The sequence below is a fragment of the Melanotaenia boesemani genome, chromosome 22 (genome assembly GCF_017639745.1).
Source record: "Melanotaenia boesemani isolate fMelBoe1 chromosome 22, fMelBoe1.pri, whole genome shotgun sequence".
Classification (NCBI taxonomy): domain Eukaryota; kingdom Metazoa; phylum Chordata; class Actinopteri; order Atheriniformes; family Melanotaeniidae; genus Melanotaenia; species Melanotaenia boesemani.
Window position 1 is genome coordinate 2,971,791 of NC_055703.1, and position 25,002 is coordinate 2,996,792.

At 41.2% G+C, this 25,002-nt stretch overlaps 1 protein-coding gene across 1 annotated transcript in view; it reads left to right on the forward strand.

The window, feature by feature from the left end:
- Positions 1-745: 745 nt before the first annotated feature.
- The window catches only part of enah (ENAH actin regulator), a 145,571-nt gene continuing 121,314 nt past the window's right edge, over positions 746-25,002 (forward strand). Inside the window, exon 1 of the mRNA XM_041975830.1 lies at positions 746-1,083. Coding sequence (XP_041831764.1) covers positions 1,079-1,083 — 5 coding nt within the window. The 5' untranslated portion in view covers positions 746-1,078. The remainder of the gene's footprint in view (positions 1,084-25,002) is intronic.

Sequence of the window (25,002 nt, forward strand, 5' to 3'; positions counted from 1 at the left end):
ACTTTTAGTTCATACATCAAGTTTCATAAAATCAACAAAGAGTAACAATTTCACTGCTGGACCTTCATATTAGTATCAACACATATAACATCTGTAAACTATTTATCTTTATCTTGTCTGTTGCACTTTATGTATAACTTTTTAAGGCAGATTAAAATGATGTGATTATTTTTATAAGATAAATAGAAACTATCAAATTCAATCACTCACTGTGTAATATTTTAGGCCACTGCTTGCAGCTCAACATCTCACACGGATGCAAACATTAAACTCAAATGTTCGAGGCGAACTGCGTGTGTGCTGTGGCCTACACGCTGGTCTGGTGCTGCATTCACGTTCCCTGCAAAATTCCAAGCTTAAGAAGCAGCTAGCAGTTCAAGTTAACAATCTACTGTACTGGTCTGAATTGTCTAGTAAAAACATCTGAAATTCTGGGGAAATATATAATAACATACTGATTTCGATTTACAAAAACGCAAAAAGAATAATATTCTTAAAGCGCAGCTAACCTTAGGAGAACCAAGGATTTCTAAAAAATAAAAACAAAATGTATTTATTGTTATTTCAAAAATCAATATGGCAAATTTATCCCACTTCAACAAATCTCTTTACTCAAATAAACTTTTGAATAGATGATTTAATCGTTTTAAATTGAAGAGTTTCTTTCAGCTAGAGAACAAAGTGTCGCGTTTACGGTGCAGCCCTGAACGCAGCACAAGTTGCAGCCAGCAGGCAGTGGCAGCAGAGCGTTATCCGAGTGGCACAGCGCCGCATCACACACAATATAGTGGGAATAAAGGAAAACGCTGCGGTTTTCCACTTTCTTTCCAGTGACTCATCACCACAAGCGGAGTTGCGATGCTGTAGAACATGTTGGATTAGGCTGCTTTCTTTTTATATATATATATCTTTGCTGGATTGCCTGCAAACCAACCATCTGGTCACACCGTCAGATCACCATTCATATGGTCTCCTGTAGCCGACCATAGCAGCGAACTTTTGCTCAAACTACAAACAACGACCCCGTTCTTGGTACCCAAAGAATCTGATTTATTTTCAGCCTGACAACGCGTTGACTATGAGGTAAGAATATATGTATAATTTTCTTCTTCTTTCTTTTTTGTTTTTGATACGGAGCATATTAAAGAAGAGCAAGTCCGGTGGGCGATAACATGATGAAAAGGCAGGAGAGTACGTGAGGAGGCACCGCGCAGACCAGCTGGGAGCGCTGTGCAAAACCACGACTGACACGGTTAGCTGAAAATGTTGCGTAAAAATGGTCATTTACTCCAGCTGCGGCTGGAAAAGTGCTCCGATACCAGCTGGTAGCGAACAGGCAGCCTGTTCTGTCCGCGCGCACTGCCATGTCAGCCATAGTACGGCTAGTTTTCTGCTTGAGCAACATTAGAGTCCATTTGTACTGCATTTTTGGGACGTGCGTGGGGTTGGAATGGCGCTCGATCGCTGCCCTTGCTGCTACTCCCACGTTGCATTAGAGGGATTATCTTTTGGGCTGGTGGTGGGGGGGATTCCACTTCATGATTGTCTCTCTCACACACAAGCTCGTGCACTTTTGTCAGCTGGGAGACGACACATACTATCTTTATAAAGCGTCTGAACTGACGTAATCTAAACTTAAGTCCAGAACTAAATATTCACTCATATATGTGCCACATTTGTAAGGAAAATGCGTTTGTGGGATGAGCAGCAGAGGATGGGCGAGTGGGTTTGGACGATAAAAACTTAGCAAATCTCTACTAAGCTGCCAGGTGACTCTGCTGTTGACCTTAGATTGGTGTTTATTGGATTAATAACGAGTTAACGTGCCCAGCCCTAATATATATGTAAAATTAAATAATACATTATCCTTAAATGTAGCTCAATTTAAAAGTGAAATCCAACAGTATCAGATTTATTACCAAGAAGGGCTGTTCCAGCAAAGAAATAATCCACCAAACACCCATTTAATGACTTTTTTAAGCTTAGTTTTAGTTGTATTTTTGGTACTGCATTGATTGTAATCCTCCATTCCTTCATACTGGATCTCATGAAGCATTATTGCTGCACATGCCTTGAGGTTTCTAAAAAACAGTATTTTGCATGAGAATTCACACAGTTATGTTGCAGCCACATTTCTCCAACTGACTTTACAGCTGTAGTTGTTGTGCATAAAGTGGCACAGAGATAATTTTAAGCTGTTTTTTGTTGGTGTAGAGCTTCCTTCCCTGCAGGGATGTGCCATGAAGCGAGCCTGAGGTTGCTGATGAGGCAAAAAGCGTCTGTTTTACTTGATTCTGATTCGCGGACTCTACAACACAGCAGTTTTGACCAGATATATTTTTGTTGCTTTGACAATGCTCATTATGTCAAAATAACTTAAGTGTGGTTGTGATTTAGTTTTTTTTGTTGAAGTTTTTTTCTAAGAAGTGAGATATGCAGCCTGGATGAGGCCTGTCCCCTTTAGGAAAAACCTCTAATTCAATCCAGCTGTTGGAGTCTCTCTGTAGCCAAACTCAAACTGTGGTTAACAATAGCTCTGGCTGTGTTGCGACAATGTCTCATAGTGGAAACCAAAATTTTTTTCATCTTTCTTACCCCCTTCCCCCACTTCTCCTCATAGTTTATAGTAAATCTCTCATTAGTTGCTTGTAGCCCATTTCTGCCCAAACTGAAGCAGCAGAGAGACAGAACCAACCTCCGACAGCGGCGGCATCGAATGACGACTTGTGCGACTTTTAAACACCAGTTTTTCATCTCTGATGTTTTTCTGGGGGAGAAATGTGCATGTGTGTGTGTCAGCGCATGTGTGTGTCGATGCATGTATGTGCTGGTGTGTCTGCACTGTGTAACAGGTGTGTGAGCAAGTGGCTGCCCCAGCTGCTGACACTGACTCATGCAGGACACTTATGACTGTGTATGTTTGTGTGCCAAATGGTGTTGCTCTTCACTATGAGCTGCTGTCACGTATTAAATGCCTTAGGGGCCAGTTCAGGGCCCATCTTAGGCTTAAACACTCTCCAGTGTCCAGAGGGGTCATCAGGTCATATCCACAGATCTGCGACCAGTTAAGACTAGTGATGTCACTGTTATGGATTTTCTTGGTGTAAATATTTTCAGAGAAATAATCATGATTTCTTCTCCCTGAGCCGCCACCTTACCGTGGTGGAGGAGTTTGTGCGTCCTGATGAGTCTAGTAGCTATGTTGTCGGGGGCTTGATGCTCCTGGTAGGGTCACCCATGGCAAACAGGTGTCTAGGGGAGGGACCAGACGAAGCGCGGCTCAAAGAACCCCTATGTTGACAACAAATCCTGGACCCAGGTTTCCTTCGCCTGGACATGGGTCACCAGGTCCCCCTTCTGGAGCCAGGCCTGGAGGTGGGGCGCGGAGGCAAGTGCTTGGTTGCCGGGCCTTTGCCCATTGTGGCCCGGTCGGGCTCAATCGAAAGGGCCCTACTTCTGTGGGCTCACCACCTGCAGAAGGGGCCATAGGGGTCGGGTGCAGTGTGAGCTGGGCGGTGGCCAAAGGTGGGGACCCTGGCGGTCTGATCCTCGGCTGCAGAAACGTCACCTCTCTGGCGGGGAAGGAGCCTGAGCTGGTGCGCGAGGTTGAGCGGTTTCGGCTAGATATAGTTGGACTCACCTCGACGCACGACTTGGGCTCTGAAACCACTGTCCTTGAGAGGGGCTGGACCCTCTTCCATTCTGGAGTTGCTCCCGGTGAGAGGCGCCGAGCAGGTGTGGGCATGCTCATTGCCCCCCACTTGGTGCCTGTACGTTGGGGTTTACCCTGGTGGACAAAAGGGTAGCCTCCCTCCGCCTTCAGGTGGGGGGACGGTTCCTGATTGTTGTTTGTGCTTATGCACCAAATAGCAGTTCAGAGTAGCCCCCCTTTTTGGAGTTCTTGGAGAGGGTGGTGGAGAGCACTCCTTCCGGGGACCCCCTCATTCTGCTGGGGGACTTCAATGCTCACGTGGGCAATGACAGCGAGACCTGGAGGGGCCTGATTGGGAGGAACGCCCCCCCAGATCTTAATCCGAGTGGTGTTTTGTTGTTGGACTTCTGTGCTCGTCATGGACTGTCCATAACGAACACCTTGTTCAGACATAAGAGTGCCCACATGTGCACTTGGCACCAGGACACTCAAGGCTGCAGTTCTATGATCGACTTTGTAGTTGTATCATCGAACTTGCGGCCGCATGTTCTGGACACTCGGGTGAAGAGAGGGGCGGAGCTGTCAACTGATCACCACCTGGTGGCGAGTTGGCTCAGATGGTGGGGGAGGATGCCAGTCAGGCCTGGCAGAACCAAGCGTGTTGTGAGGGTCTGCTGGGAACGTCTGGTGGTGTCCCCTGTCAAAAAGAATTTCAACTCCCATCTCTGGCAGAGCTTCAACCATGTCCCGGGTGAGGAAACTCTTCCACCCGCTTGTCCTCCACCAGCTGCTCTTATTATTAAATACAATCAGATCTTAAACCATATATTTGTCTTGTTTTTCTGGTGGCAGATGCGACAATTTCCATTTTGCGCTCTCTCTGCTGGTGTAGCTCACTTGTGTGAGCACTGGCATGTACAGACATGATGTGACATAATTACATGTCAACATTAAAATAAAATAAATAAAACCGGGCTGTTTAGTTTTTATAATAATAGGACAAAATATAAACCAGATCTAGAGGAAATTGGACCTTAGATTACTTCTGTTGTAATCTGGTTCAAAATTAAAATAAACTAAATAATAAAATACGATAATATTTTAATATAAAATAATTGAATTGAAAAATATATCAGATATCGAGTAATTATAGAAAATAAAATAAACTTGACCTTCTAGGGTTGGTGGGAGTTGTTGGGGGGTTGGGGCGCCCCTCTAATAAAATGGTTGGGGGAACACTGCAGGTCCTGGTTCAAAATCAAAGGTTTGCTGAAAGTAAAAAATCAGAATAAGATAAATTTGGCTAAGTTTACTTAAATTCTAGTGGTGTCTTTTTATGCATGATAATGTTGAATTCAGTATTTACACTTGTTTTAGAGATTTCAAAACATCAGGATGTATATTGTGTATCGGGATAAAGCCCAAAAAATATTTCGATATCAATTTTTGGACTTGTCGCTCAGTCTTAGATGGAAATAAATATAACTAACAGACATGTAAGGAGTGTTTGGGTGATTTTACACATTATCGTGCTGCAAAACTGATTATGCATAACAGTCTTGATAATCAAAAAATTGTGATTATTTCCTTGACAATAGTTGTACCAAGAGAATCTGTAATCGTGACGTCTCTCTTGTCAGCTGCCTGGACAATATGTTGTGGTGGAAAGTTTCAAGGTGTGAATGTTTGTGAAGCAATGCAGTGAGAAGAGTCAAAGTTATACACTGCTAAAGAAAGAAAAAAATGGCCCCTCTTAATATCTGATTGGACCTGCTTTCCCATCAGTTCTGCAATATCACATTTATCTCTGTCCAGAGTTGCATTAATTTTCTCACACATAATGTTGCTGAACCTAGACCTGAACCTAGACCTGAACCTAGACCTGAACCTAGACCTGAACCTAGACATGAACCTAGACCTGAACCTAGACCTGGCCAGCTGCAGCAACTCCAGATCATAGACTGCCCCCACAGGCTTGTACAGCAGCACTAGGCATAATGGCTGCATCCCTTCATCCTCCTCTCTTCTTTCCCTGATGCTCCATCATTTTGGAACAGGGTAGATCTGGACTCATTAGACCACATGACCTTTTTCCATGGCTCCGGAGTCCAGTCATTATGCTTCCTAGCAAACTGAAGCCTTTTTCTCCGGTTAGCCTCACTGATTAATGGTTTTCTTATGACCACACAGCTGTTTAGTCCCTATCCCTGAGTTCTCTTCATATTGTTTGAGTTCTGCTGCTGTCTTTTTTTTTTTTTTTCCTTTTTAATTTCACCGAATGTTTAAGTGATCACCGATCTCCATCATTCATGTTTTTCTGACCACACGATGGTTCCAGTTTTTAATAATGCATTGGACAGCTCTGAACCCAGTTTTAGTTGTTTCAGCATCTCTTTAGATGTTTTCTCTGACTGATGCCAATAATTTAACCCTCCTGAAACATATTGATATCTTTTCCACAACCACAGGATGCGTCTTCCTATGTGGTTTTTTAAGAAATGAGAAGCTGCTCACTCTATCAGTTGGGTTGAAACATCATAATCCATACAGGAATTGTCCAATAGGAGGCTATTACCTGTTTACTTCCTTAAATCCAGGTGCTGAGTCTTTTTATTTGGAGGGACAGTTGTATGTTGCTTCTTTCACTCTGTCTAGAATGAAAAGAGTCTCTTATTTTAAAGAAGCAGAAAAAAAGTTTATTCAGACACCCGGTATCATCATGAGCTGGGAGACTGAGAAAAGACAGGAAGCCTTTTCACGCTGATCTTTGCACATTGGTGTAAAGTGCAGATGAAGGGGGGTTGAGGATGAAATGTTCCTGATTCACATTCGAGCCACTGCAACCATGCAGGACTGAACTGTCTCTGGCATGTAGGGAATAGCGGGAAGGACAAGCACCAGCTCAGTGAAGACGTCTTATTTTGGGGTCATTACAAGCAGGCTCAGAGATTCAGGAGCAACATTCAGTAGCAGGCTTTATTTCTCAACTCATTAGGTCAAAAAGACCTGGCCAGAGCATATTCCTAAACCACGAGGAGCGGAAAGGCAGTCATTTCATTTCCCTGCACTGTATCAGAGCACACCGATGCCAGCATATCTTGAGCTGTTTGATAAGCAGCATTGTCAGGGTGACCAGGCTGCTAAGTGTCATAGTAACACATCTTGACAATTGCTGAAAGGCCTTGTGCCTCCCAGGCACTTAGGTTCCTGCCACAGATGAGTGACAGAAGCTGACGCTGCATTCACCCAGCCTGGAGCATTTTTATCTGACTACATCACTTTATGTGGAGACAAACACCTCCCATCCATTTACAGCTGAAGCTGTATAGCAGCCAATTATGGTAGAAAAAGATGAACCAACAGAGTTTGTGATCTTGAATTAGTTTGTAACTTGATCCATTGAAGGAGAGTTTTAGTCAAAACGCAGATTATCTGAAAGAGCTTGGGTCCTAAGGCAAGACCCAATTGGATAAAAGCATCTGCTAAATAACTGTAATGTAAACATATAAACAGAAACAATAATCAAAACAGCCGGTTCAGATAGGTTCAAGATTTTCTTATGTCTCAGCTGACAGCAGACTGATGCATTGAGCAGCCTTTAAATTACCAGCCAGAAGCCACATTTATAAAATGTTTCTCTGCAGGTTTCCCACCAACCTGTCAGGATCATAAAGCAGGAATACAACCCAGATTCCAACCAAGTTGGGACGCTCTGTAAAATGTAAATAAAACAGAACAAATGATTTATAAATGTAAGCAACGCATATTTTATTCCCAATAGAACATAAGCGCCATACCAGATGCTGAAACAAAGACATTTTACCTTTTCATTAGAAATATGAGCTCATCATGAATCTGATGGCAGCAACACGTCGGTAAACGGATGGAACATTTCATACATTCATTATCTTTGATCTTTAACATATAATGTCTCCTTGTACTACATATTTAGTTCATTTGGAACTTTCAGCATTCTGGTTACTTAAATAGTTATCTATCTGGTCTACTCTGGTCCTACGTACATCGATGGTCAGGTTTTTCTCTGTGGCCTCAGAAAATGGCGCCAGATGGCGTCAATAGTTTTCATACCGCTGTTGTGTAAATGCATTTTATTTTCAAATATACAAAGGAAAAAGTTTATGTTTATGTAAACAGGGCTTGAAACTAACACAAGCAAACCCCATGCACACTTATTTTAAAATAGTGTTGTCACTGTGTAAGTAAACTCATGCCAAACAAAAACTGTTGCACATTGCTCTGTAAATTAAATCTTATATCTAAAAAAAACAAAATATAAGTGTGTTATGTGTAATGCGGTTTATGTTTGATGTCGGTTACCAAATTTGTGGCTGTAGATGCAGCCAGCACAGTCCTATAACGGCTAAGATACCCTGATATTTAAAGATCAGGAAAAACACGTTGGTTCACTTTTGGCTAATTGTTCAGCTTTATATCTCATCCTAAATGAGATCTTGATGACGTCAACCTGAAACTAAAATAGCATTAGAATAAACCTGTACTTTACACTGATTTGAAAGGATAAAGATGCAAACTAGGACTCCATTCACCTTTTAGTTAGTATCTTCTTCACAGAGCAGATTGATATATGATATATATATATTCACTGAAATGTTATAAAACATAGGACTTCATTACCAGGCTGGATAACTGGGCTGAATCTAAAATGATATTTCAGATCTATTTTCATTTCCATGACCCCGTGGTGATTCATGAAATCCCAAGACTGATGTTGTAATAAATGTATTTACCTGTGGATGTGTGAAGCTCTGCCGTTAGTCATGGTTAGCTGTGTGGACCTTTAGTCCTGGTTCTGTTTTTTCATGTCCAAACAACACTCATCATGTCACTAAAATATCCCTAACAAGTCAAAATGACTTACAATCTAAATAGAATTAAGACCTTGTAAATCGGTCTTGTACTGATTCAGGAACAGTGACGACTAAATCTCAATTTATGCCAGTATTGCAGCTTTTGTATAAGAGGCAAAATTCTCCTCCATCAGCACTAATCACTGGTTTATGGAGAAATGATTTGCACTCTAGAGCAGTTGTTCCCAACCTGGAGTTTCACCAAAGATCGCAGGGGGAGCTCAACATCTTTGCTCTGCAAAGGCTGTGAAAGTTGGACTTAAGACATTGACCTGAATAGACTTATTTTAACCCGTTAAGGCCCGACCCATGAAAAAATGGTAAGAAAAGTTCAATTTTTTGAATATGAGTTCTTTATTTGGCCCTTTAACAAAATGTAACAAAAAAATTAACATTTTTTGGGAGGCATATCTATAATTTATTACCATGTGATAGTTTAAAAATATTATAATGTGGTTTTCTGCGTCTGGGTATCTATTAGGGGACAGAAGACAAGTATGAGTTTGTGTTCAACAGGATTTTGAGCAAAGTTTATACCATAAATTGAAGCAAAATGTCTCAGAAACTGTATGTGACATGTCACGTCGGGCTCTTATGGGTTAATTAGCAGCTGATGTTTCTGGTGGATTCCTCATGTTAAAAGCCAATCAGAGTTTCCACTAACCAGTTTCTTGGCTTCAGAACTCCCTGCAGGATTGCAGGGTTCCAGACTAACCTTCTCCATTGGCGGTACTGGTGTGATTAACATTCAAAGTTGGGTTCACCGGCAACAATTTTCCCAGTTGCTCTCAGCACCATTTTTTAATATATTTAAAGGTTTGCCTTCTGATCACTACCCATATATATTGATGGTAAGGATGTGCATGACTAGTCGACTAATCGATCAGTTGAAACGGCACGCAAAGTAGGGCTGGGCGATTAATCGAATTTTAATCTCAATTACGATCTGGATTTTCAACGATCATAAAAATGAAATGATCTGATTATTTGCTCCTTCTCAGTTTACTCTTGTGTTGTTTTCAGTTGCAACTGGGATTGTCTGGTGAGGGAGATGGGAGGCAACGTCGCTCCTTCTCCATCATTTTCTATGGAACTTGCACGATGAGGCGAAAATCGCTGCCTCCTCCTGCCAAGCGACAGGCCACATTCGTGCATGTCAAATGTTGCGCTCATTCACGTAGTCGTGCACATGGGGGCTTGCAACGCGACACAAGAAAATAGAACATTTTCAATTTTTGTGAGTTGTGACTAAATAATCCACCAGCTTCTAGAGACACAGAGAGACAAACGTTATAAACAAACAGAACTTTTTTTTCTCGCCAAAGACCAGTGTTCAGTTAACACAGTGAACAATCCAGGATTTAAGAAACTCATCAACACTTTGGACAAACGGCATCACTGCCATCTTGTCTCCATGTTGGTGGAGTGTCTCTCCTGCCCTGTATGACAAGTGTGGTGAGGGTGTTGTGAAGGACGTGGCTACAGTCCAATGTTTCGCCACCGCCACGGACCTGTGGTCAAGCTGCACCATAGAGCCGTATATGACATGGATTTTAACGTGAAAATGTCTCCAGACTCATTTTTTCCAGATCACACCAGGCAGAACATAGCTGCTGGTCTGACACATTCAATAGCTATGGGGACCTGGTGGAAACTAGTCTGTATTACTACAGACAGGTTTCAAATGTTGTGCTGTCCATCTCTTTCTCTTTCCTAAATCGTGTTAAATAATCTCAATTTCAATCAAAACAATTGTGATTATCATTTTTCCCATAATCGAGCAGTCCTAACGCAAAGTCAGTGGGATTTTTTAAAAGTCGACATTTTGTTTGGAGGCGTTATATCTCAGTTGTGCAGAGACATGGTGGTGTTTACAGCGCCACTTTAAAAGAACAGCATGGCCCCGTTAAGAGATGGAGAGAGAGAGACCCAGGGGGGATGGGAGGGACCTCAGAGCAGAGGAAGTCGCTGAGAGAAACTTCCTGTTTAGTGGTGAATGTTTTGCTACTAGCTTTAGCAATTAACACCTCACAGCTTTTCTAGTTCCAGCAGAGTCCCGTGTCTGCTTCACCACTGCTGGGTAAATGAAGAGAGCTTACCCTGAAGCTAGCTGCTGCTTCACCCAGGAGGAATCACCTCTCCTCCGCCTCCCGACCTCGATGTGGAAGTGGAAAGTTTAGCAGCTGTTTCTCTCGGAGTTTTCACCGATAGTGGAGGCAAGGCAAGTTTATTTGTAGCACAATTACACAACAGAGGGATTCAAAGTGCTTTACAGAATACAAGAAGCATAATTTAACCTTAAAAACAGAAGACAAAAAGGAACATTAGATAAAAACAATAATAAAACATGATCAATTAAAAAAAATCATGCTTTAAAGAAACAGATGCAGATTTAGATTTTTTAAAATAAAAACTATTAAAATGCAGCAGAGAACAGGTGGGTGTTTTACCTGGATTTAAAAAAACTTGAGTTTTTCAGCTGATCTGAGCAGCAGAGTTTTAAATCTAATTTATTTTTAAAGCAGACCTTTAAAAACACTGTTACAATAATGAAGCCAACTAAAGATGAAAGCATGCAACAGACCAACCAGCACGGTTGCTAAACCTTCCGAAATGTTGCTTCACTCATGAAGCAACAAGAAGACCAGACGGAAAGAAAAAGAAAATAACTGTTTTGTTGTTGCTGAGCGCTCCTGTGGGTGCGGTGTTTAGCTTACGTAGCATAGCAGGCGGCCCTTCTCCCTGACCCACTTTCTCATCTACCTGCTGAACACTAGAGCTGGGTATCAATTCAAATTTCAAGAATCAATTCAATACCGATTCTTAAGATTTAGAATCGATTATCACTAGGACTGGTATCGATTCAAACTTCACGAATCGATTCGATCTGATCTGTTCTGATCCAACATCGATTTGGGTCAGTGATATTACAACAGTTTTTTAGCTATTACCTGAAATATATTACTTTGTAGTTGTACAACATATTAATCTAGCGTTATATTGTAGTATTTGTAGTTAAAGATGACTGTAAGGACCAATCCCCCTCATAGGGTGTTGACAAACATGCTGTGGGGCAGAATTACTGAACAGATCCAGGGCCTCCAACAGAGGACACCAGAGGTGTCTACACCTGCAGCAATAGCTGCTATTGGGACACTAACGTGGTGCATTATTAAAAATTTGATATTAAGAATACAAATATTTTAAATATATGAAACACTGAGTACATTTACTTGACAATCAAAATATGTAATAATCTGATTTGACTCATCTACGTTCTTAATTTCTGAAGTATCATGACAATACAGTGTTTCCAAGATTCAGAGCCAGAAATGCTGTTATGGGGTAAAAAAACAACAACGACAACAAAACAAAAACTTTTTAAAAGTCCTGATTAAACCTTTTTGAGTTGCTCTAAATATTCTTTAATTTCAGATCTCAGATAACGTGTTGATGTTAATAAACTTACAAAGAATATTGGATCCATTTAAACTCGTAATACGACTTATAAAGTCTTTCAGTGACGGTAGATTCAGCTTGATCAGCTGTGCGCGTTCCCGTGATACAGAGAGCAGGCAAAGCTATAACATGCCATCACGTAAAGCTTATAAATAGCATCAGACTCTTTACTGTTTGATAAAAGGACAAAGTGTGAACCTGTTCTAGATAAAAATGTGACTTTAAATGAGCATATCAGATTTATTTTAAACTACGTGCATGGTGACATCACTTCTTGTTGAACGTGGTAGTGACCGTTAGCATTAGCTGCTAATATAAGTGCCACAATCTTAGCGTTAGCTGGTAATATGAGCGGTAATATGCTGCAAAGAACATTACAGGTGAATGTAATCCACACTGATGAGTTAAACCATCTGAACTTGACATTTTCTCGGTAAGAAAAGCTGATTTTGGACGGAGGCGACACAGGAAACCAGTAGTGTGTATTTTTGCTAAGATCTTGCCGAACCTCGTTAAGTTACACGAGAGTAGGGTCATTTTACTGGAAATGAGGAAATTAAAAAAAAAAAATCGATCTCCAGTTTTATGAATCAATATTGAGTTTATTTCATTTGAATCGATTAAAAATTGATGAATTGTTTTTTTTAACCCAGCTCTATTCAGCACAGACAAATTCGGCTGCATTGTCTGTACAAGCCTCTGTACCGAAGTAGGAGCCACTGCTCCTCAAAGTGTTACACCTTTGTGCTCTTCTGTTTCTTTCTTTCGTTCATCAGATGGGCATAATTTTATCTGTTCAGAGTGGGCAAGTACTTCCACATTGATCAGTAGGCGATCAAAAGAGGCATCTATTCCATCCGTAGATACTACGCTTAATGTGACGTTGGGTTATCCTCTGCACATGCGTGTCACTTCAGGGCCATATACGTATTTCCAATACTAGTATCGTATTGGCCCAACTATAGAATATATGGCCCAAATAGAGAACCTTTTAGATTTTTTTGCTTAATATCTGAGTATACAATCCCTAAATATCTGTAATGTAACTGTGTTAAACTTTCAGACAACCTTCTCCAACCAGTAGTGTTTCAACATCATTTGAAAGTATCGCCTCTGCATGCACTGAACTCCTGCTGAAGTATTTACAGTCCTGTTGTGCACCTGAATTATCTGTGTGAACATGAGCCTGTTGGACAACGCTGCTCAATAGAACATGTCATTCGTCATTAAGCACGGTTCTGACCAGCTGTATGCCCACAGTGGGTTTATCTTTGTGATTTGCCTGCTGGGGGTCAGACTGCCCTGATGAGCCACAGTAGCTCATGACTGTGCATTTCTCTGCTGTGTTCTGCCAGGCTCCGACTCGTCAACCCCAGCCCCCAGTTTGTCTTCCTTTGAGGTTGTTTACGCTATTTCAGCTGTGCCGGTCAGCATGCAGTGAGGAGGGATAGGGACAATGGAAGAGGAGAGGAAGCAAATGTTATTCAGAAGCATATTTTTCTCAGTTCTTTTTCTCAGTTTCTGCTGAGTCTAAAGGAAAACCTGGTGGGGTGAAAGCTGACCTACTGGTAACAAGATCCTTCATTGGTTTTAGATTTTCACTTTGAATGTTCTTACTTGACTTTGGAAAATGTTTTTGACAAAATCCTCCACAGGCCACTTCTCCATAAGGTCAAATCAGTTGGTATGTAGTTAGTCCTCATATTGTGCCGTGACAAACATAATGGCTTCTGTTTCAGTAGATAAACTGCATTCATGGATAGCCTGGTCATTCAGGTATTTAGCTGAACTCATCTTTGGGAACACAATGTTGCTGAAACTAGAGCAGACTGACTGAAACAAGCCCAGATTATTTGCCTATGATATGATGCTGTCACAGGAGAGACAGGTGGTATTACTGATGGTGTAAGGTCCTGAAGCTGAACTTTCAGAGCCAGGATTGGGGATATTTGTTCAAAGCATGTGGAGTGTGTTGTGGAACAACCTCCTGGATATCTTGTTGCCTCTTCTGGTGCTCAAACTGGTCAGATTCTGGTGAAAACTGTGTTAAGTTTGACCACCAAACTAAAAGTAAAAACCCCAAGATTGCAGGAAACGGTCGTGTTGTCAGCAAACTTGATGAGGGTATTGGTACTGTTGGTGGCAATGCACTCGCAGGTGTACAGTGTGAAGAGGTTTGGGCTCAGGATGCAGCTTTGGGGAACACCATTGTTGAGAATAATGATGGAGGATGTGGAAGTTTTAACATACTGTGGTCTGTTTGTTAGAAAGTCTTTGATCTTTTTTTCATAATGTTTTTCAATAATATTTTTTTAAGTCGGGCTGCACAGCGTTGTGGTGGTTAGCACTGCAGCCTCACAGCAAGAAGGTCGCTGGTTCAAGCCTCGGCTGGGGGGAAGTTTGAACCTGGGGGCAGTGGTCTTTCTGTGTGGAGTTTGCATGTTCTGCCCGTGTATGCGTAGGTTCTCTCCCGGTTCTCTGGCTTCCTCCCACCGTCCAAAGACATGCATGTTAGGTTAATTGGTCTCTAAATTCTCCCTAGGAGTGAGAGTAAATGGTTGTTTTTCTATCTGCGATGGACTGGTGAACTGTCCAGGGTGTTCCTGCCTCTTACCTGGTAATGCTGGGATAGACTCCAGCTTACTTGTGACCCGTAAAGGACTATTAATGAAATAGAATTAATGAATTAAGGTAATTTTTAAGTCCTGTTTGTGTTTGCAAGGCCATGGGTTCGCTACTTCTTATGTATGCCAGTTAAGCTATATCTGGCTCTAAATGTTCTTGCGGTATTGCAGTATGCCTTGTATAAAATGTGAAAATCAATAAATATATGTTAAAAAAAATGGCTAACGGCGATGTGGAGGGCAATGGAGATGGATGTTGTCTGTGGACCTATTGGACCCTTAGGTGAACTGGTGTAGGTGCAGCACCAGTCTCTCCATACATTTCATGACAATTTCAGACAGATGGGAACGCTGGCTTGTTGTAGCGAGTGGTTAAAGATGTTAGTAAATACTGCAGCATACAGATGCAGTTTTCAGTACCCTCCCTGATACTTCATCTGGTCCTGGTTCTTTGCTGGTGTCAGTGCTGCGCAGGGCCTGCAGTAACAGGATCCACTGCAGAAATAATTCCCCTGATGAAGGTTGTCTCTTAACTAGGGTTTGTGGGCTAAAGTTGACTTCTGCATCTCGTAGAGAGCAGCATTTCTCACTGCAGTTATACACACAGCTAAATCCCAGGCATGAGTGAAGGATCACTTCACTGAGAATCTGTCAGACAAACATCGTTCTGGTGTGGAGGGAGGGCTAAGTCTGCTGCTAACTAACTATGTAAAAAATCCAGATTTTCATATTCTATTTTATTCTAGGGCAGGGGTGCCCAAGTTCGGTCCTCGAGATCTACCATCCTGCAACTTTTAGATGCAACCCTTCTCCAACACACTTGAATCAGATGTCATCTGCATGTCATTCCGCTTTGCAGAGGCCTGGTAACGAGCCAGTCATTTGATTCAGGTGTGTTGGAGAAGGGTTGCATCTAAAAGTTGCAGGATGGTAGATCTCGAGGACCGGACCTGGGCACCCCTGTTCTAGAGTCATTTAGCAGACGCTTTTATCCAAAGCGACTTATATTTGAGAGTAAGAACAGCACAAGCCAGAATTCATCATTAAGTGATAGTCAGACTGCTTTGAGTCCAGGTGTACCAGGTGCTGTCATGTAGTGTTAGAGGCAGTTCATTTTTTTTTCTTTTTTTGAGATTTTTTGTAAGTCATTTTGTTTAAATACAAGATCACAAATTCATCAAACAACATCATCTTGGGCATAAGTGCAGCAGCTTCTTCAGTACCTGGTTGAGCCAAAGATCTGGACAAATCTTTCTAACTCATTCTGAGTAGAAGAGTTAAGCTAAATGTGGAAATGCTCCTTAAACAACTGAGTCTTTAGCTTGCTTTTAAAAGTGGATAAGGACTCTGCGGATCAGACGGAGTCTGGTAGATGGTTCCACCACCGGGGAACAACAGAGGAGAAGAGTCTAGCTACTGATGTGGCGCCACCTTGTGGTGGGAGCACTAGGTGTCTTTCACTGGCAGAGCGTAACTGTGGAGAGGGGGTGTAGCTCTGGATTAAGGAGTGGAGGTAGACCGGAGCCGTTTGGGTTATTGTTTTGTAAACCAGAAGCAGAGGTTTGAATTTGATGCACTGCAACTGGAAGCCAGTGGAGAGCGATTAGCAGCGGAGTGACATGAGCTCTTTTGGGCTGGTTGAAGACCAGACGTGCTGCTGCGTTCTGGATCATCTGCAGAGGTTTAACTGAGCATACAGGCAGGCCAGCCAGTAAGGAGTTGCAGTAGTCAATGTGTGAAATGACCAGAGCCTGGACCAGGAGCTGGGCCGTGTGTTCAGTCAGGTAGGGTCTGATCCTCCTGATGTTATAGAGAGCAAATCGGCAAGATCGAAATAAAATAAATAAAGAATAAATTAAAATAAATTGCCAGAAATGGAAAATTCGATTTATCGATATTATTGATTAATCTCCCAGCCCTACTGCCTACACAATCCATGAGAATTTTACGTTGGAATAGCTCTTATGAAATACATTTACTAGAGGGTAATGCAGAGTTCAGAGTTCACTTCTGAGTTTCAACACCAGTTTCAAACATATCAATGCCAATAGAGGAAATCATGATGTTGTATGTTCTCAGGGAGAGACATTAAGAGGCAGTGCAGTAGATGGTGGTGGTCTGTAAAACCATTAAGTACATCACAGCTTCATATTCTTCTGTGCTCCTTTTGCTGGTGGCACATCAGCCACACTGCTCCCACAATTTCCCAATGTTTGCTAAATCTGGCTACAAGTTCTCTGAAAATGAATAGAAAAACGCATGTAAAGGACGTGAAAGGAGGATGGAAGGCTCAATCTGTGTATTTACTGTAGAGCATAAATCAGGCTTTTATTTTTATGTTGTTTTCTGTTGTTATTTTGTTAATGGGCTAAACAAAGACCTAAGATTTAAAAAATTGAATTTTTCTGCTCATCATTTCTTGGGTCAGGTATTAAACCGTCAATGAACTGAAATGCTGTTTTTTCTACAAACATGGCAGAACTCAAATGTTCCTGAAAATACTCCCATACAAAAATACTGGTGAATGTAAGTAGGACTTTGTTTAATTTGTTTATAAGATGGTTGGTAAATGAGGCCCAATCATCCCAGACACAATGTGGAAGTCTGATAACATCATGTAGTTACCTCAGGATAATATTGCTAAAATATTGCTAAAATTAGCTACAGATGTTCTTTTTTTTCTTTAAATGTAGTCTTGACGTATGCTAGAAGTGAAAGAATATGTACTTTGTTACATGACTGTATACTATCCATCTCTTGAACTGCCCCAAATACTTCTCTCATCACATCAGTAGACCTGGCAACCCAACAGATGGACACTCTCTGTTGGGCCTTTTGAAGCCTGGCTTCATGTTGAATGAACTGTTGCAGTTCTAGAAAGATGGAAAAAGTCAGAAGTCAGAAACGAGTAATGTAAAGAAGGATCTCTGAAACAGGTCATCTCCATCGTAGTCGGGCTTCATTTGGCCTCCACAATGAAGCAACCTCAGACAAACCTTCACTTCTTTGATGCCCAGAACAATGCGTGTGCAGTGGGAGGAAGAATCATGTGACATCTGAACTCCCAGCTGTCAGCTGTGTCCACCAAGCTGCAACCAGACCTGGTACACACTGAGGAAAACTGGGATGCCAGTCTATGGTTTTATAAGAATAGCTTTAGGCAGTCTTGAATCTGTGGCAGGAAAGAAAGAAAAATCATTCATTAAAAGCATTTAAAACTACCAGTAATGGACCTCTTTTTGTAAATTTAATAATTAAATAAACAAACTTTTTTTTTCTTTTAGGAAAAAAATGACCTAATTGGGAAATGGAAAAAAAGATAGTTGTCTGTTTTTTTTTATTTAAAACCCATAATTAAGACGATTAAACTTTCTTTGCTTTTTCAATCTTTATTAACATAAAGGCAGAAAACATGGACATGTTGTAATAAACCAAAAGATTTCAAAACAAAATTGTTGAAAAGGATTGGGAAGATGTCAATGATTATTAACAAATATCAGGATACTACACATTCCATAGTCACAGGAATACACACAAGGCAATACTTTACATCATTTTATAATTATACAATCATTTTGTGTGTGTGTGTGTGTGTGTGTGTTTGAATGCGTGTGCATGTTGAACGTGTGTTTGTCTAATAAAGGTGATATTGATGACATAAGCTGGAGAAGGGGGAAAAAGGAAAAAAAGAAAAAACTAGAAGAAACAAAAAGGGATGCTGTAGACTGGGATTGTCAGGACTTTGCAAGTATGAATTCATTTATAATTGTGGACTAAATCTTGCTGAAAATGAGTTTTCTATGATTCATTGAGGCAGACATTTCTAGAGGTTTGATCTGTTAACAGGTTCTTCCAAAGGGGGATGTTTAAGTTATCTCTAAGAAGAACCATAGCAACAACAGGAAAACTCAACAGCCAGCATGGAAGAGGACATACAGGACGAGGGAATAGATAGATAGATAGATAGATAGATAGATAGATAGATAGATAGATAGATACTTTATTGATCCCGAGGGAAATTCAAGCATCCAGTAGCATATACATACATCAAAGGTTAGTACTTGACATTAGGGGTTAGTACTTAAGCATACCTAGACTAATTTAAAATTAAATAGAGGCAACGGTAGATAAAGAAGACCATTATTATGGTCTATGTACATATATACTGTACAGGTGATCAAGTATGTACATATGTTGACGGTGGTAGCCAAACAAGGTGCATGAGTGAAAAAGTGCAGGATGTGCAAAAACTGCTGAGACAGTGTTTACAGAATGGGATAAGAGCAAGTGTGCTTCCAAATGAGAAAAAGGCACATGTCCATGAAAACTATTCAGACTATGGTAGTGGTTGTGACCCCTGCGCCCTCAGCGAGATGTTGTACAGCCGGATGGCCCGGGGTACGAAAGAGTTTTTGAGTCTGTTGGTGGAGCAGGTCAGGGACAGTAGTCTGGGGCTGAACACACTCCTCTGCCTGCTCAGAGTTCTGTGCAGAGGGTGAGAGGAGGAGTCCAGGATGGTCAGGATCTTGTCCAAGGTCCTCTTTTCTGCCACTGAGACCAAAGAGTCCAGCTCTGTGCCCACCACAGATCCTGCCCTTCGGATCACTCTGTCCAGCCGTGCTGCGTCCCTTTTCTTTATGCTGCCTCCCCAACACACCACAGCATAGAAAAGGACACTGGCCACCACAGTCTGGTAGAACATCAGCAGCAGTTTCTTGCAGATGTTGAAGGACCTCAGCCTCCTTAGAAAGTACAGGCGGCTCTGTCCTTTCTTGTGGATGGCGTTGATGGTCTCTGACCGGTCCAGTCTGTCATCCAGCTGCAGTCCCAGGTACTTATATGAACTGACCGACTCCACCTCCACACCCTCTATGGAGACGGGCCTCAGGTCTGATCTGTTCCTCCTGAAGTCCACCACCAGCTCCTTGGTTTTGGAAGTGTTCAGCTTCAGGTGGTTCGCCCTGCACCAGCCAACAAAGTCTTCCACCAAACTCCTGTACTCCTCCTCCTGTCCATCCTTAATACATCCAACTATGGCAGTGTCGTCCGAGTACTTCTGCATGTGGCAGAGCTCAGACTCATACTGGAAGTCTGATGTGTAGATTGTGAACAGGACAGGGGAGAGCATGATGGTGGTCTTGGGACTATTAACAGAAAAATCCAGAACTGAAGAAAATAACAGACTGGAGACGGCGTGAACACGGACTTTATATCCTTCCTTGTTCCTGAGTCAGCTCGCTCTCTGATTGGCTGCATTCCTTTCCACGTCACCATCCACGCAGTCACAACTCAGGAATCGTCGGCTTTCCTCACACATGAAGACTTTTGGTCGTAAATATTGAACATGTTCAATGCTTCAGATTGTCGACCACAACCTGTTTCAGGGCTGAATGTTGGGACGAATTTGATCTTAACACACCTCAGACCAAATTATCGTTTTATTAGAAAATCTTATAATACGTAAGATAATCAGGTGTTTTCCGTCCTTGGTCGGGAAGGGGGAAAATCTGGACAAAAACAGTCCAATAATCTTTATGTGTGTGCCCAGCTTTAGATACAGAGTTGTGGGGATAGCGGGATGCGGCAGCCTTACCTTACCTTCTTTTTCAGCTGTTAAATACCAGATATCAAGAACTAAGGCCTAGTCCACACGTACCAGGGCTTTCATAAAACCGCAGAGTCCTTTTTTGTTTTTTGTTTTTATTTTGTTTTAGTTTTTGTTTCATAATTAACAGATTAAAGATTTGTTTGCTCCAACATTCTTTGCTGGAGAGCCTCAGTTTGTGTTTGAAATGTGGTTTGATATTTTCTTGCCTTAAAAGAACATGTGGTCTGGATTGTAGATGGCCCCTTTCCTCTTGTGTCTGAAGGATGCTGCATCCATCACTACAAAACAAAGCCAGGCAGATAAAAAGTTTTCACCTCAGTCCATTTTGTAATGTGCCAAGAAACCAAGAGAAAGTGGCATTATTTATGATCTTATTTATGTTTTGCTTTCTCAAACCTGCACTTTTGATCTGGTTTCGCTGACAGTTGTTTTCATGAGTATTTCTGAGCCTACGCCATGATTTATATTCAAAATGAAAGACCACAGATACTTTATACTGTGGTTTAATTGTACATGTTTCACTGCATGCAGACATTCTTCTGATGGCCAGTCCTGGACAATAGTTTTTTTTCCTACTGCTCCATCAGCAACTCAAGATTAGCGGAACAATCCAGTGTAGTTAAGATGTGCTCAACAATCAAACTGCATAAATAAGTGCAATCCAAATGACAGATTTCTCTAAAAATATGCCACACCAATGTAACATGTCACATGAGATTTATTTGACAGCATTTTTAAAAACAAACTGATACTTGATATAAAATAGCAAAGTTCATTACAGCTTAGTAAAGTAAGCAGTTCATATTAAAATCAGTTAACAGTAGAAACTGTGGCTTCCATTGTGGTTTTTTCTAAATAATCTGTGACCCAAATATTCCTAATCCAGTTTAGTTTTTAGCTTTTTCTCTAGGACTGAATCGTGTTTGTGCAGATCACATTCCCAGTGATGCAGTATTGTTTCTGCGAGTTGTGTTTCCACACATGTAACCGTGGCAGCAGATGTCACTGGTCGTAAAAATTGCAAGAGGCTTAAGCATGCTGTAATTCCTCTGCCAACCTAAAGCCCAACACCCTACGATGAGTGCCAGGCTGGCTGTGTATACAAGTGGGTTTGTGTTTTGTTTTCATGTTGTTGTTTTTTAATGAATCCTGTCCAGACTAGATGCTTGTTGCTTCACCCTTCCCTCACTATGGATATTTTCTGTGTGATAAAAAAACATTTTTAGACACAAGGAATGGAACATAAATGGCTTTATCTGTTAAAGCGATAAAGTTAGCGCAGCTTTTAGTCTCATTCAGACAGGCTAGAGAAAACCTTCATTCTTGGCATCATAGATTGAACAAGATGGTGGAAACCTTTCTCAGAGGTTTTCTCCATATTAACATGACAGCATCACACAGTTGCTGCAGGTTTGTCGGCTGCATCCATGATGAGAATCTCCCGTTCCACCACATCCCAAAGCTGCTCTACTGGACTGAGATCTGGTGGCTGTGGAGGCCGTTGGAGTCCAGTGAACTCATCGTCATGTTCTAGAAAGCAGGTAGAGATGATCTGAGCTTTGTGACATGGTGCATTATCCTGCTGGAAGTAGCATCAGAAGATGCTCCACTGTGGTCATAAAGGGATGGACATGGGGATGGGGCCGATCTGATTTGGTATCGGGTTCCAATAACAACTTAATTCACGGACTGGAAATTTCTGATTTGTGAATTAAGTTAAATATGCAGTTGAAGATTGATTTTATTTGTCCTGAAAAATGTGCTTGAGAACAGAGTGGAACTAGTAGAGATGGTAATTATGGATCTTTGAAGGGAGCCGGATCTTGAGGAGCTGCTCAGTCAAAGAACCATTTAAAAGGCTGGCTTGTTCTTACAAAATCTTAGAAAATTTCACAACATATAAGAATGACAAACAATCAAAATATGTACCTGTATACTATACAGAATTAAAAAAATTATAATACTTCACACTTCTATGATGCCACAAATGCGATGAAGGCAGTGGTGAAAATTTCTGTATAAAAAGAATTGCTCACAAATGGACGGCTCACAGCTGTGACTCGGTTCCCATCATTCATTTAAAAGATCCGTTCCAAAAAATGGATTCGTTCATGAACGTTACATCTCTAGGAACTAGCAATTGGCAATAACTAATGACGTAAGATTTGCGAATTGCACCTGCGTATTTAATGCCCCGCAATTAAAGTGAAAATTTCTTGACCCGACGGAGCTGGGTTGACCGGTGCGTCACTAGAATATTCTCATATTATGCTCTGTTATTTCGCATGGCTTTAGAATGAAACGTGTCTACCATGTGACTGGCAGGTTTGATATTGCTAGGACTTACCCTGACGTCTGACCATTTTGGTCACACATTAGAGTAGTTTTAGGACATTTGTTGAGTGCGACTACCGTTTTTCTTGGTTGCACCAGTGCATCTAACATTTTGTAGGTTTTGGTGAAGGGCTTTAATTATCACTTTGTCTTCTTACCAGAGCTCAGAGAAGAATAGCAATAGAAAAAAAGCCACGGTGTGGGTCTCGACCTCTGATCAGCTGTGATCTACACCGTGAAAACAACACACTGTTGTGTGTTGTTTTGAAATTAAGACTGATGCACATTAGACGTCCGGTACGGTGATGAACGAATCAGGCGAGAATCACGGAAACTGGAATCAACTGTAAAACATGTAACACAATGGAATTCGCTCATATGTGGTTGTTATCTACTATCCTCACTCATTTTCACGTTTTTCACTGTGCCTGTGCAAAATGAAGCAGAAAAACTGGATGAGAGATGAATGTGACTTGACTGGTGCAGCCCACCGTCTGTGTGACGTCACCTGAACCTGAAAGTCTCTCCTCAGATGTTCAGCAGTGGCTGCAAAGTCATTAAAAAAAGCTGCTTCAGTTTCTGGAGAAGCCGATGGAGGCTTCCTGGAGAAGATCCGTAGAGGATGGAAAATAAATATTAATCGTGTTCAACAAAAATACTTGCATAAGAGGCTGCCGTGTATTAGAAGAAACAAACAAAACTCCAGAACAACAAAAATCCTGGATGTTTCTGGCTGTTTGAGCAGGATTGTATGTAATGACGCCAGAGGAGCTGCCTTTCACAAAATTCTGGTTGAGTGCATAATTATCATGGCAAACATTAAACGTAAATCTGGAGGAGGGAAATCTGCCAGAAGCAGCACAATCTTGTAAACCATTTCAAAGTTTGAATTGTTTAGTCTAATACAGCTTAATAAAGCTAAAAGTTTATTTTTAAAATGTTTATTTTCAACTTAACATTCATGCTTAAAAAAAACATTTTTTATAAATCTCATTATTGTTAATTATAACTTAAATAACCAACAATGCCTATGTGTAAGGATCAAAATACAATCCTTATAATGTATTAAAATGAGCTGCTGAAAGCAATGCTGGAAAATCAGGCTGCACCTAAATTTTTTGCTGGTGCAAAAATTTAGGCGCACCAGTGCAACCAAAGTGAAACGTGAGTCTGGAGCCTTGTTTGTGTTAACAAACAAGTAAAGTAAGTACAAATTTAAATAACACCCTTCAAGATAAAAATCCCAAAGTGCTTCACAATAAAACACAAAACAGGAGACATAAAACAAAGCTAAGAAAAAGAGATCGCTGAGTCCACAGATCTCAGACTGAGAGGAAAGGAGTTCCAGAGGGAGGAAGCCTGGCTGCAAAGCCTCTGTCACCTTTGGTTTTAAGCTGTTTGCTTCACAACCAGCAGGCTCTGATCACGTGATCTCAGGGACCAGCTGGGTCTGCAAAAGGTTGCTGATATAAACCGGTTCTTGATCATTTAAAGCATTTTAAAATGCACTCTGTAATGAATGAGGAGCCATTACAGCTGGATTAGTATAGGGGTGATACGTGAATTTGTTCTTAGCCTTGCAGCAGCGTTCTGGACAACTTTAAGATTTTCCAGAGATTTTTTTTTTTTTACTAAATCATGTGAGAATGGAGTTACAACAGTCAAGACGCGAACAGATGGGACTGAAAAAGTGGCTTCTAAGTGTAGTTTTGTAGGTAATTGTCATGGTGGAGAAAAGTTTAGAAAGTGCTGTTATTTATTTTTAATAGCATGAGCATGTTTTTCTGTTAATGCGACTCCTGTAGTTCAGACTTGTGCGGTGTTGATAGTGATATAGGTTTCTTGGTCTGACCTAGTTAAGACTGCCAGGACGCATCCCAATCCTGAACACCTCAGCTCATGCAGAGTAGTGGCTCTACTCTAGAAGTTTTCTAATGGGCTGGGAAATCCAGCATTTTCCAAAACAGACAGTATTTTTTTCTTATATTTTTGTAAAAAAAAGATTTCTGTCTCATCCTGCTTCTACTCTTACCATCTTTACTTGAAATGAACTGGTCATGTGACCCCCTACGTCATGTCTGGGGACATGTAAATGCAAAACAAGTGTTTCTATTACACTTTGACGAAATACTTCTATATCGTCTGAAAAACCTCACGTCATGAGGGCATAAAAACTTTTTAGCCATATTTGACTTTTTTTAAATTGAAGTGTTTCGATTACTTGTTCTTTATTGTAATATTTAGGTTTTTCACAATTCTAGAGGTAATGGAAACACACCAAGTGATATGTGAATATCACCGAGGTTGAACCAATCCAAGCCTTGTAGGGGGGATGCATTTTGGGTGAAGAAAGACTTTGTGGGTGTAAATATTTGTGTGTGTGTGTGTGTGTGTGTGTGTGTGTGTGTGTGTGTGTGTGTGTGTGTGTGTGTGTGT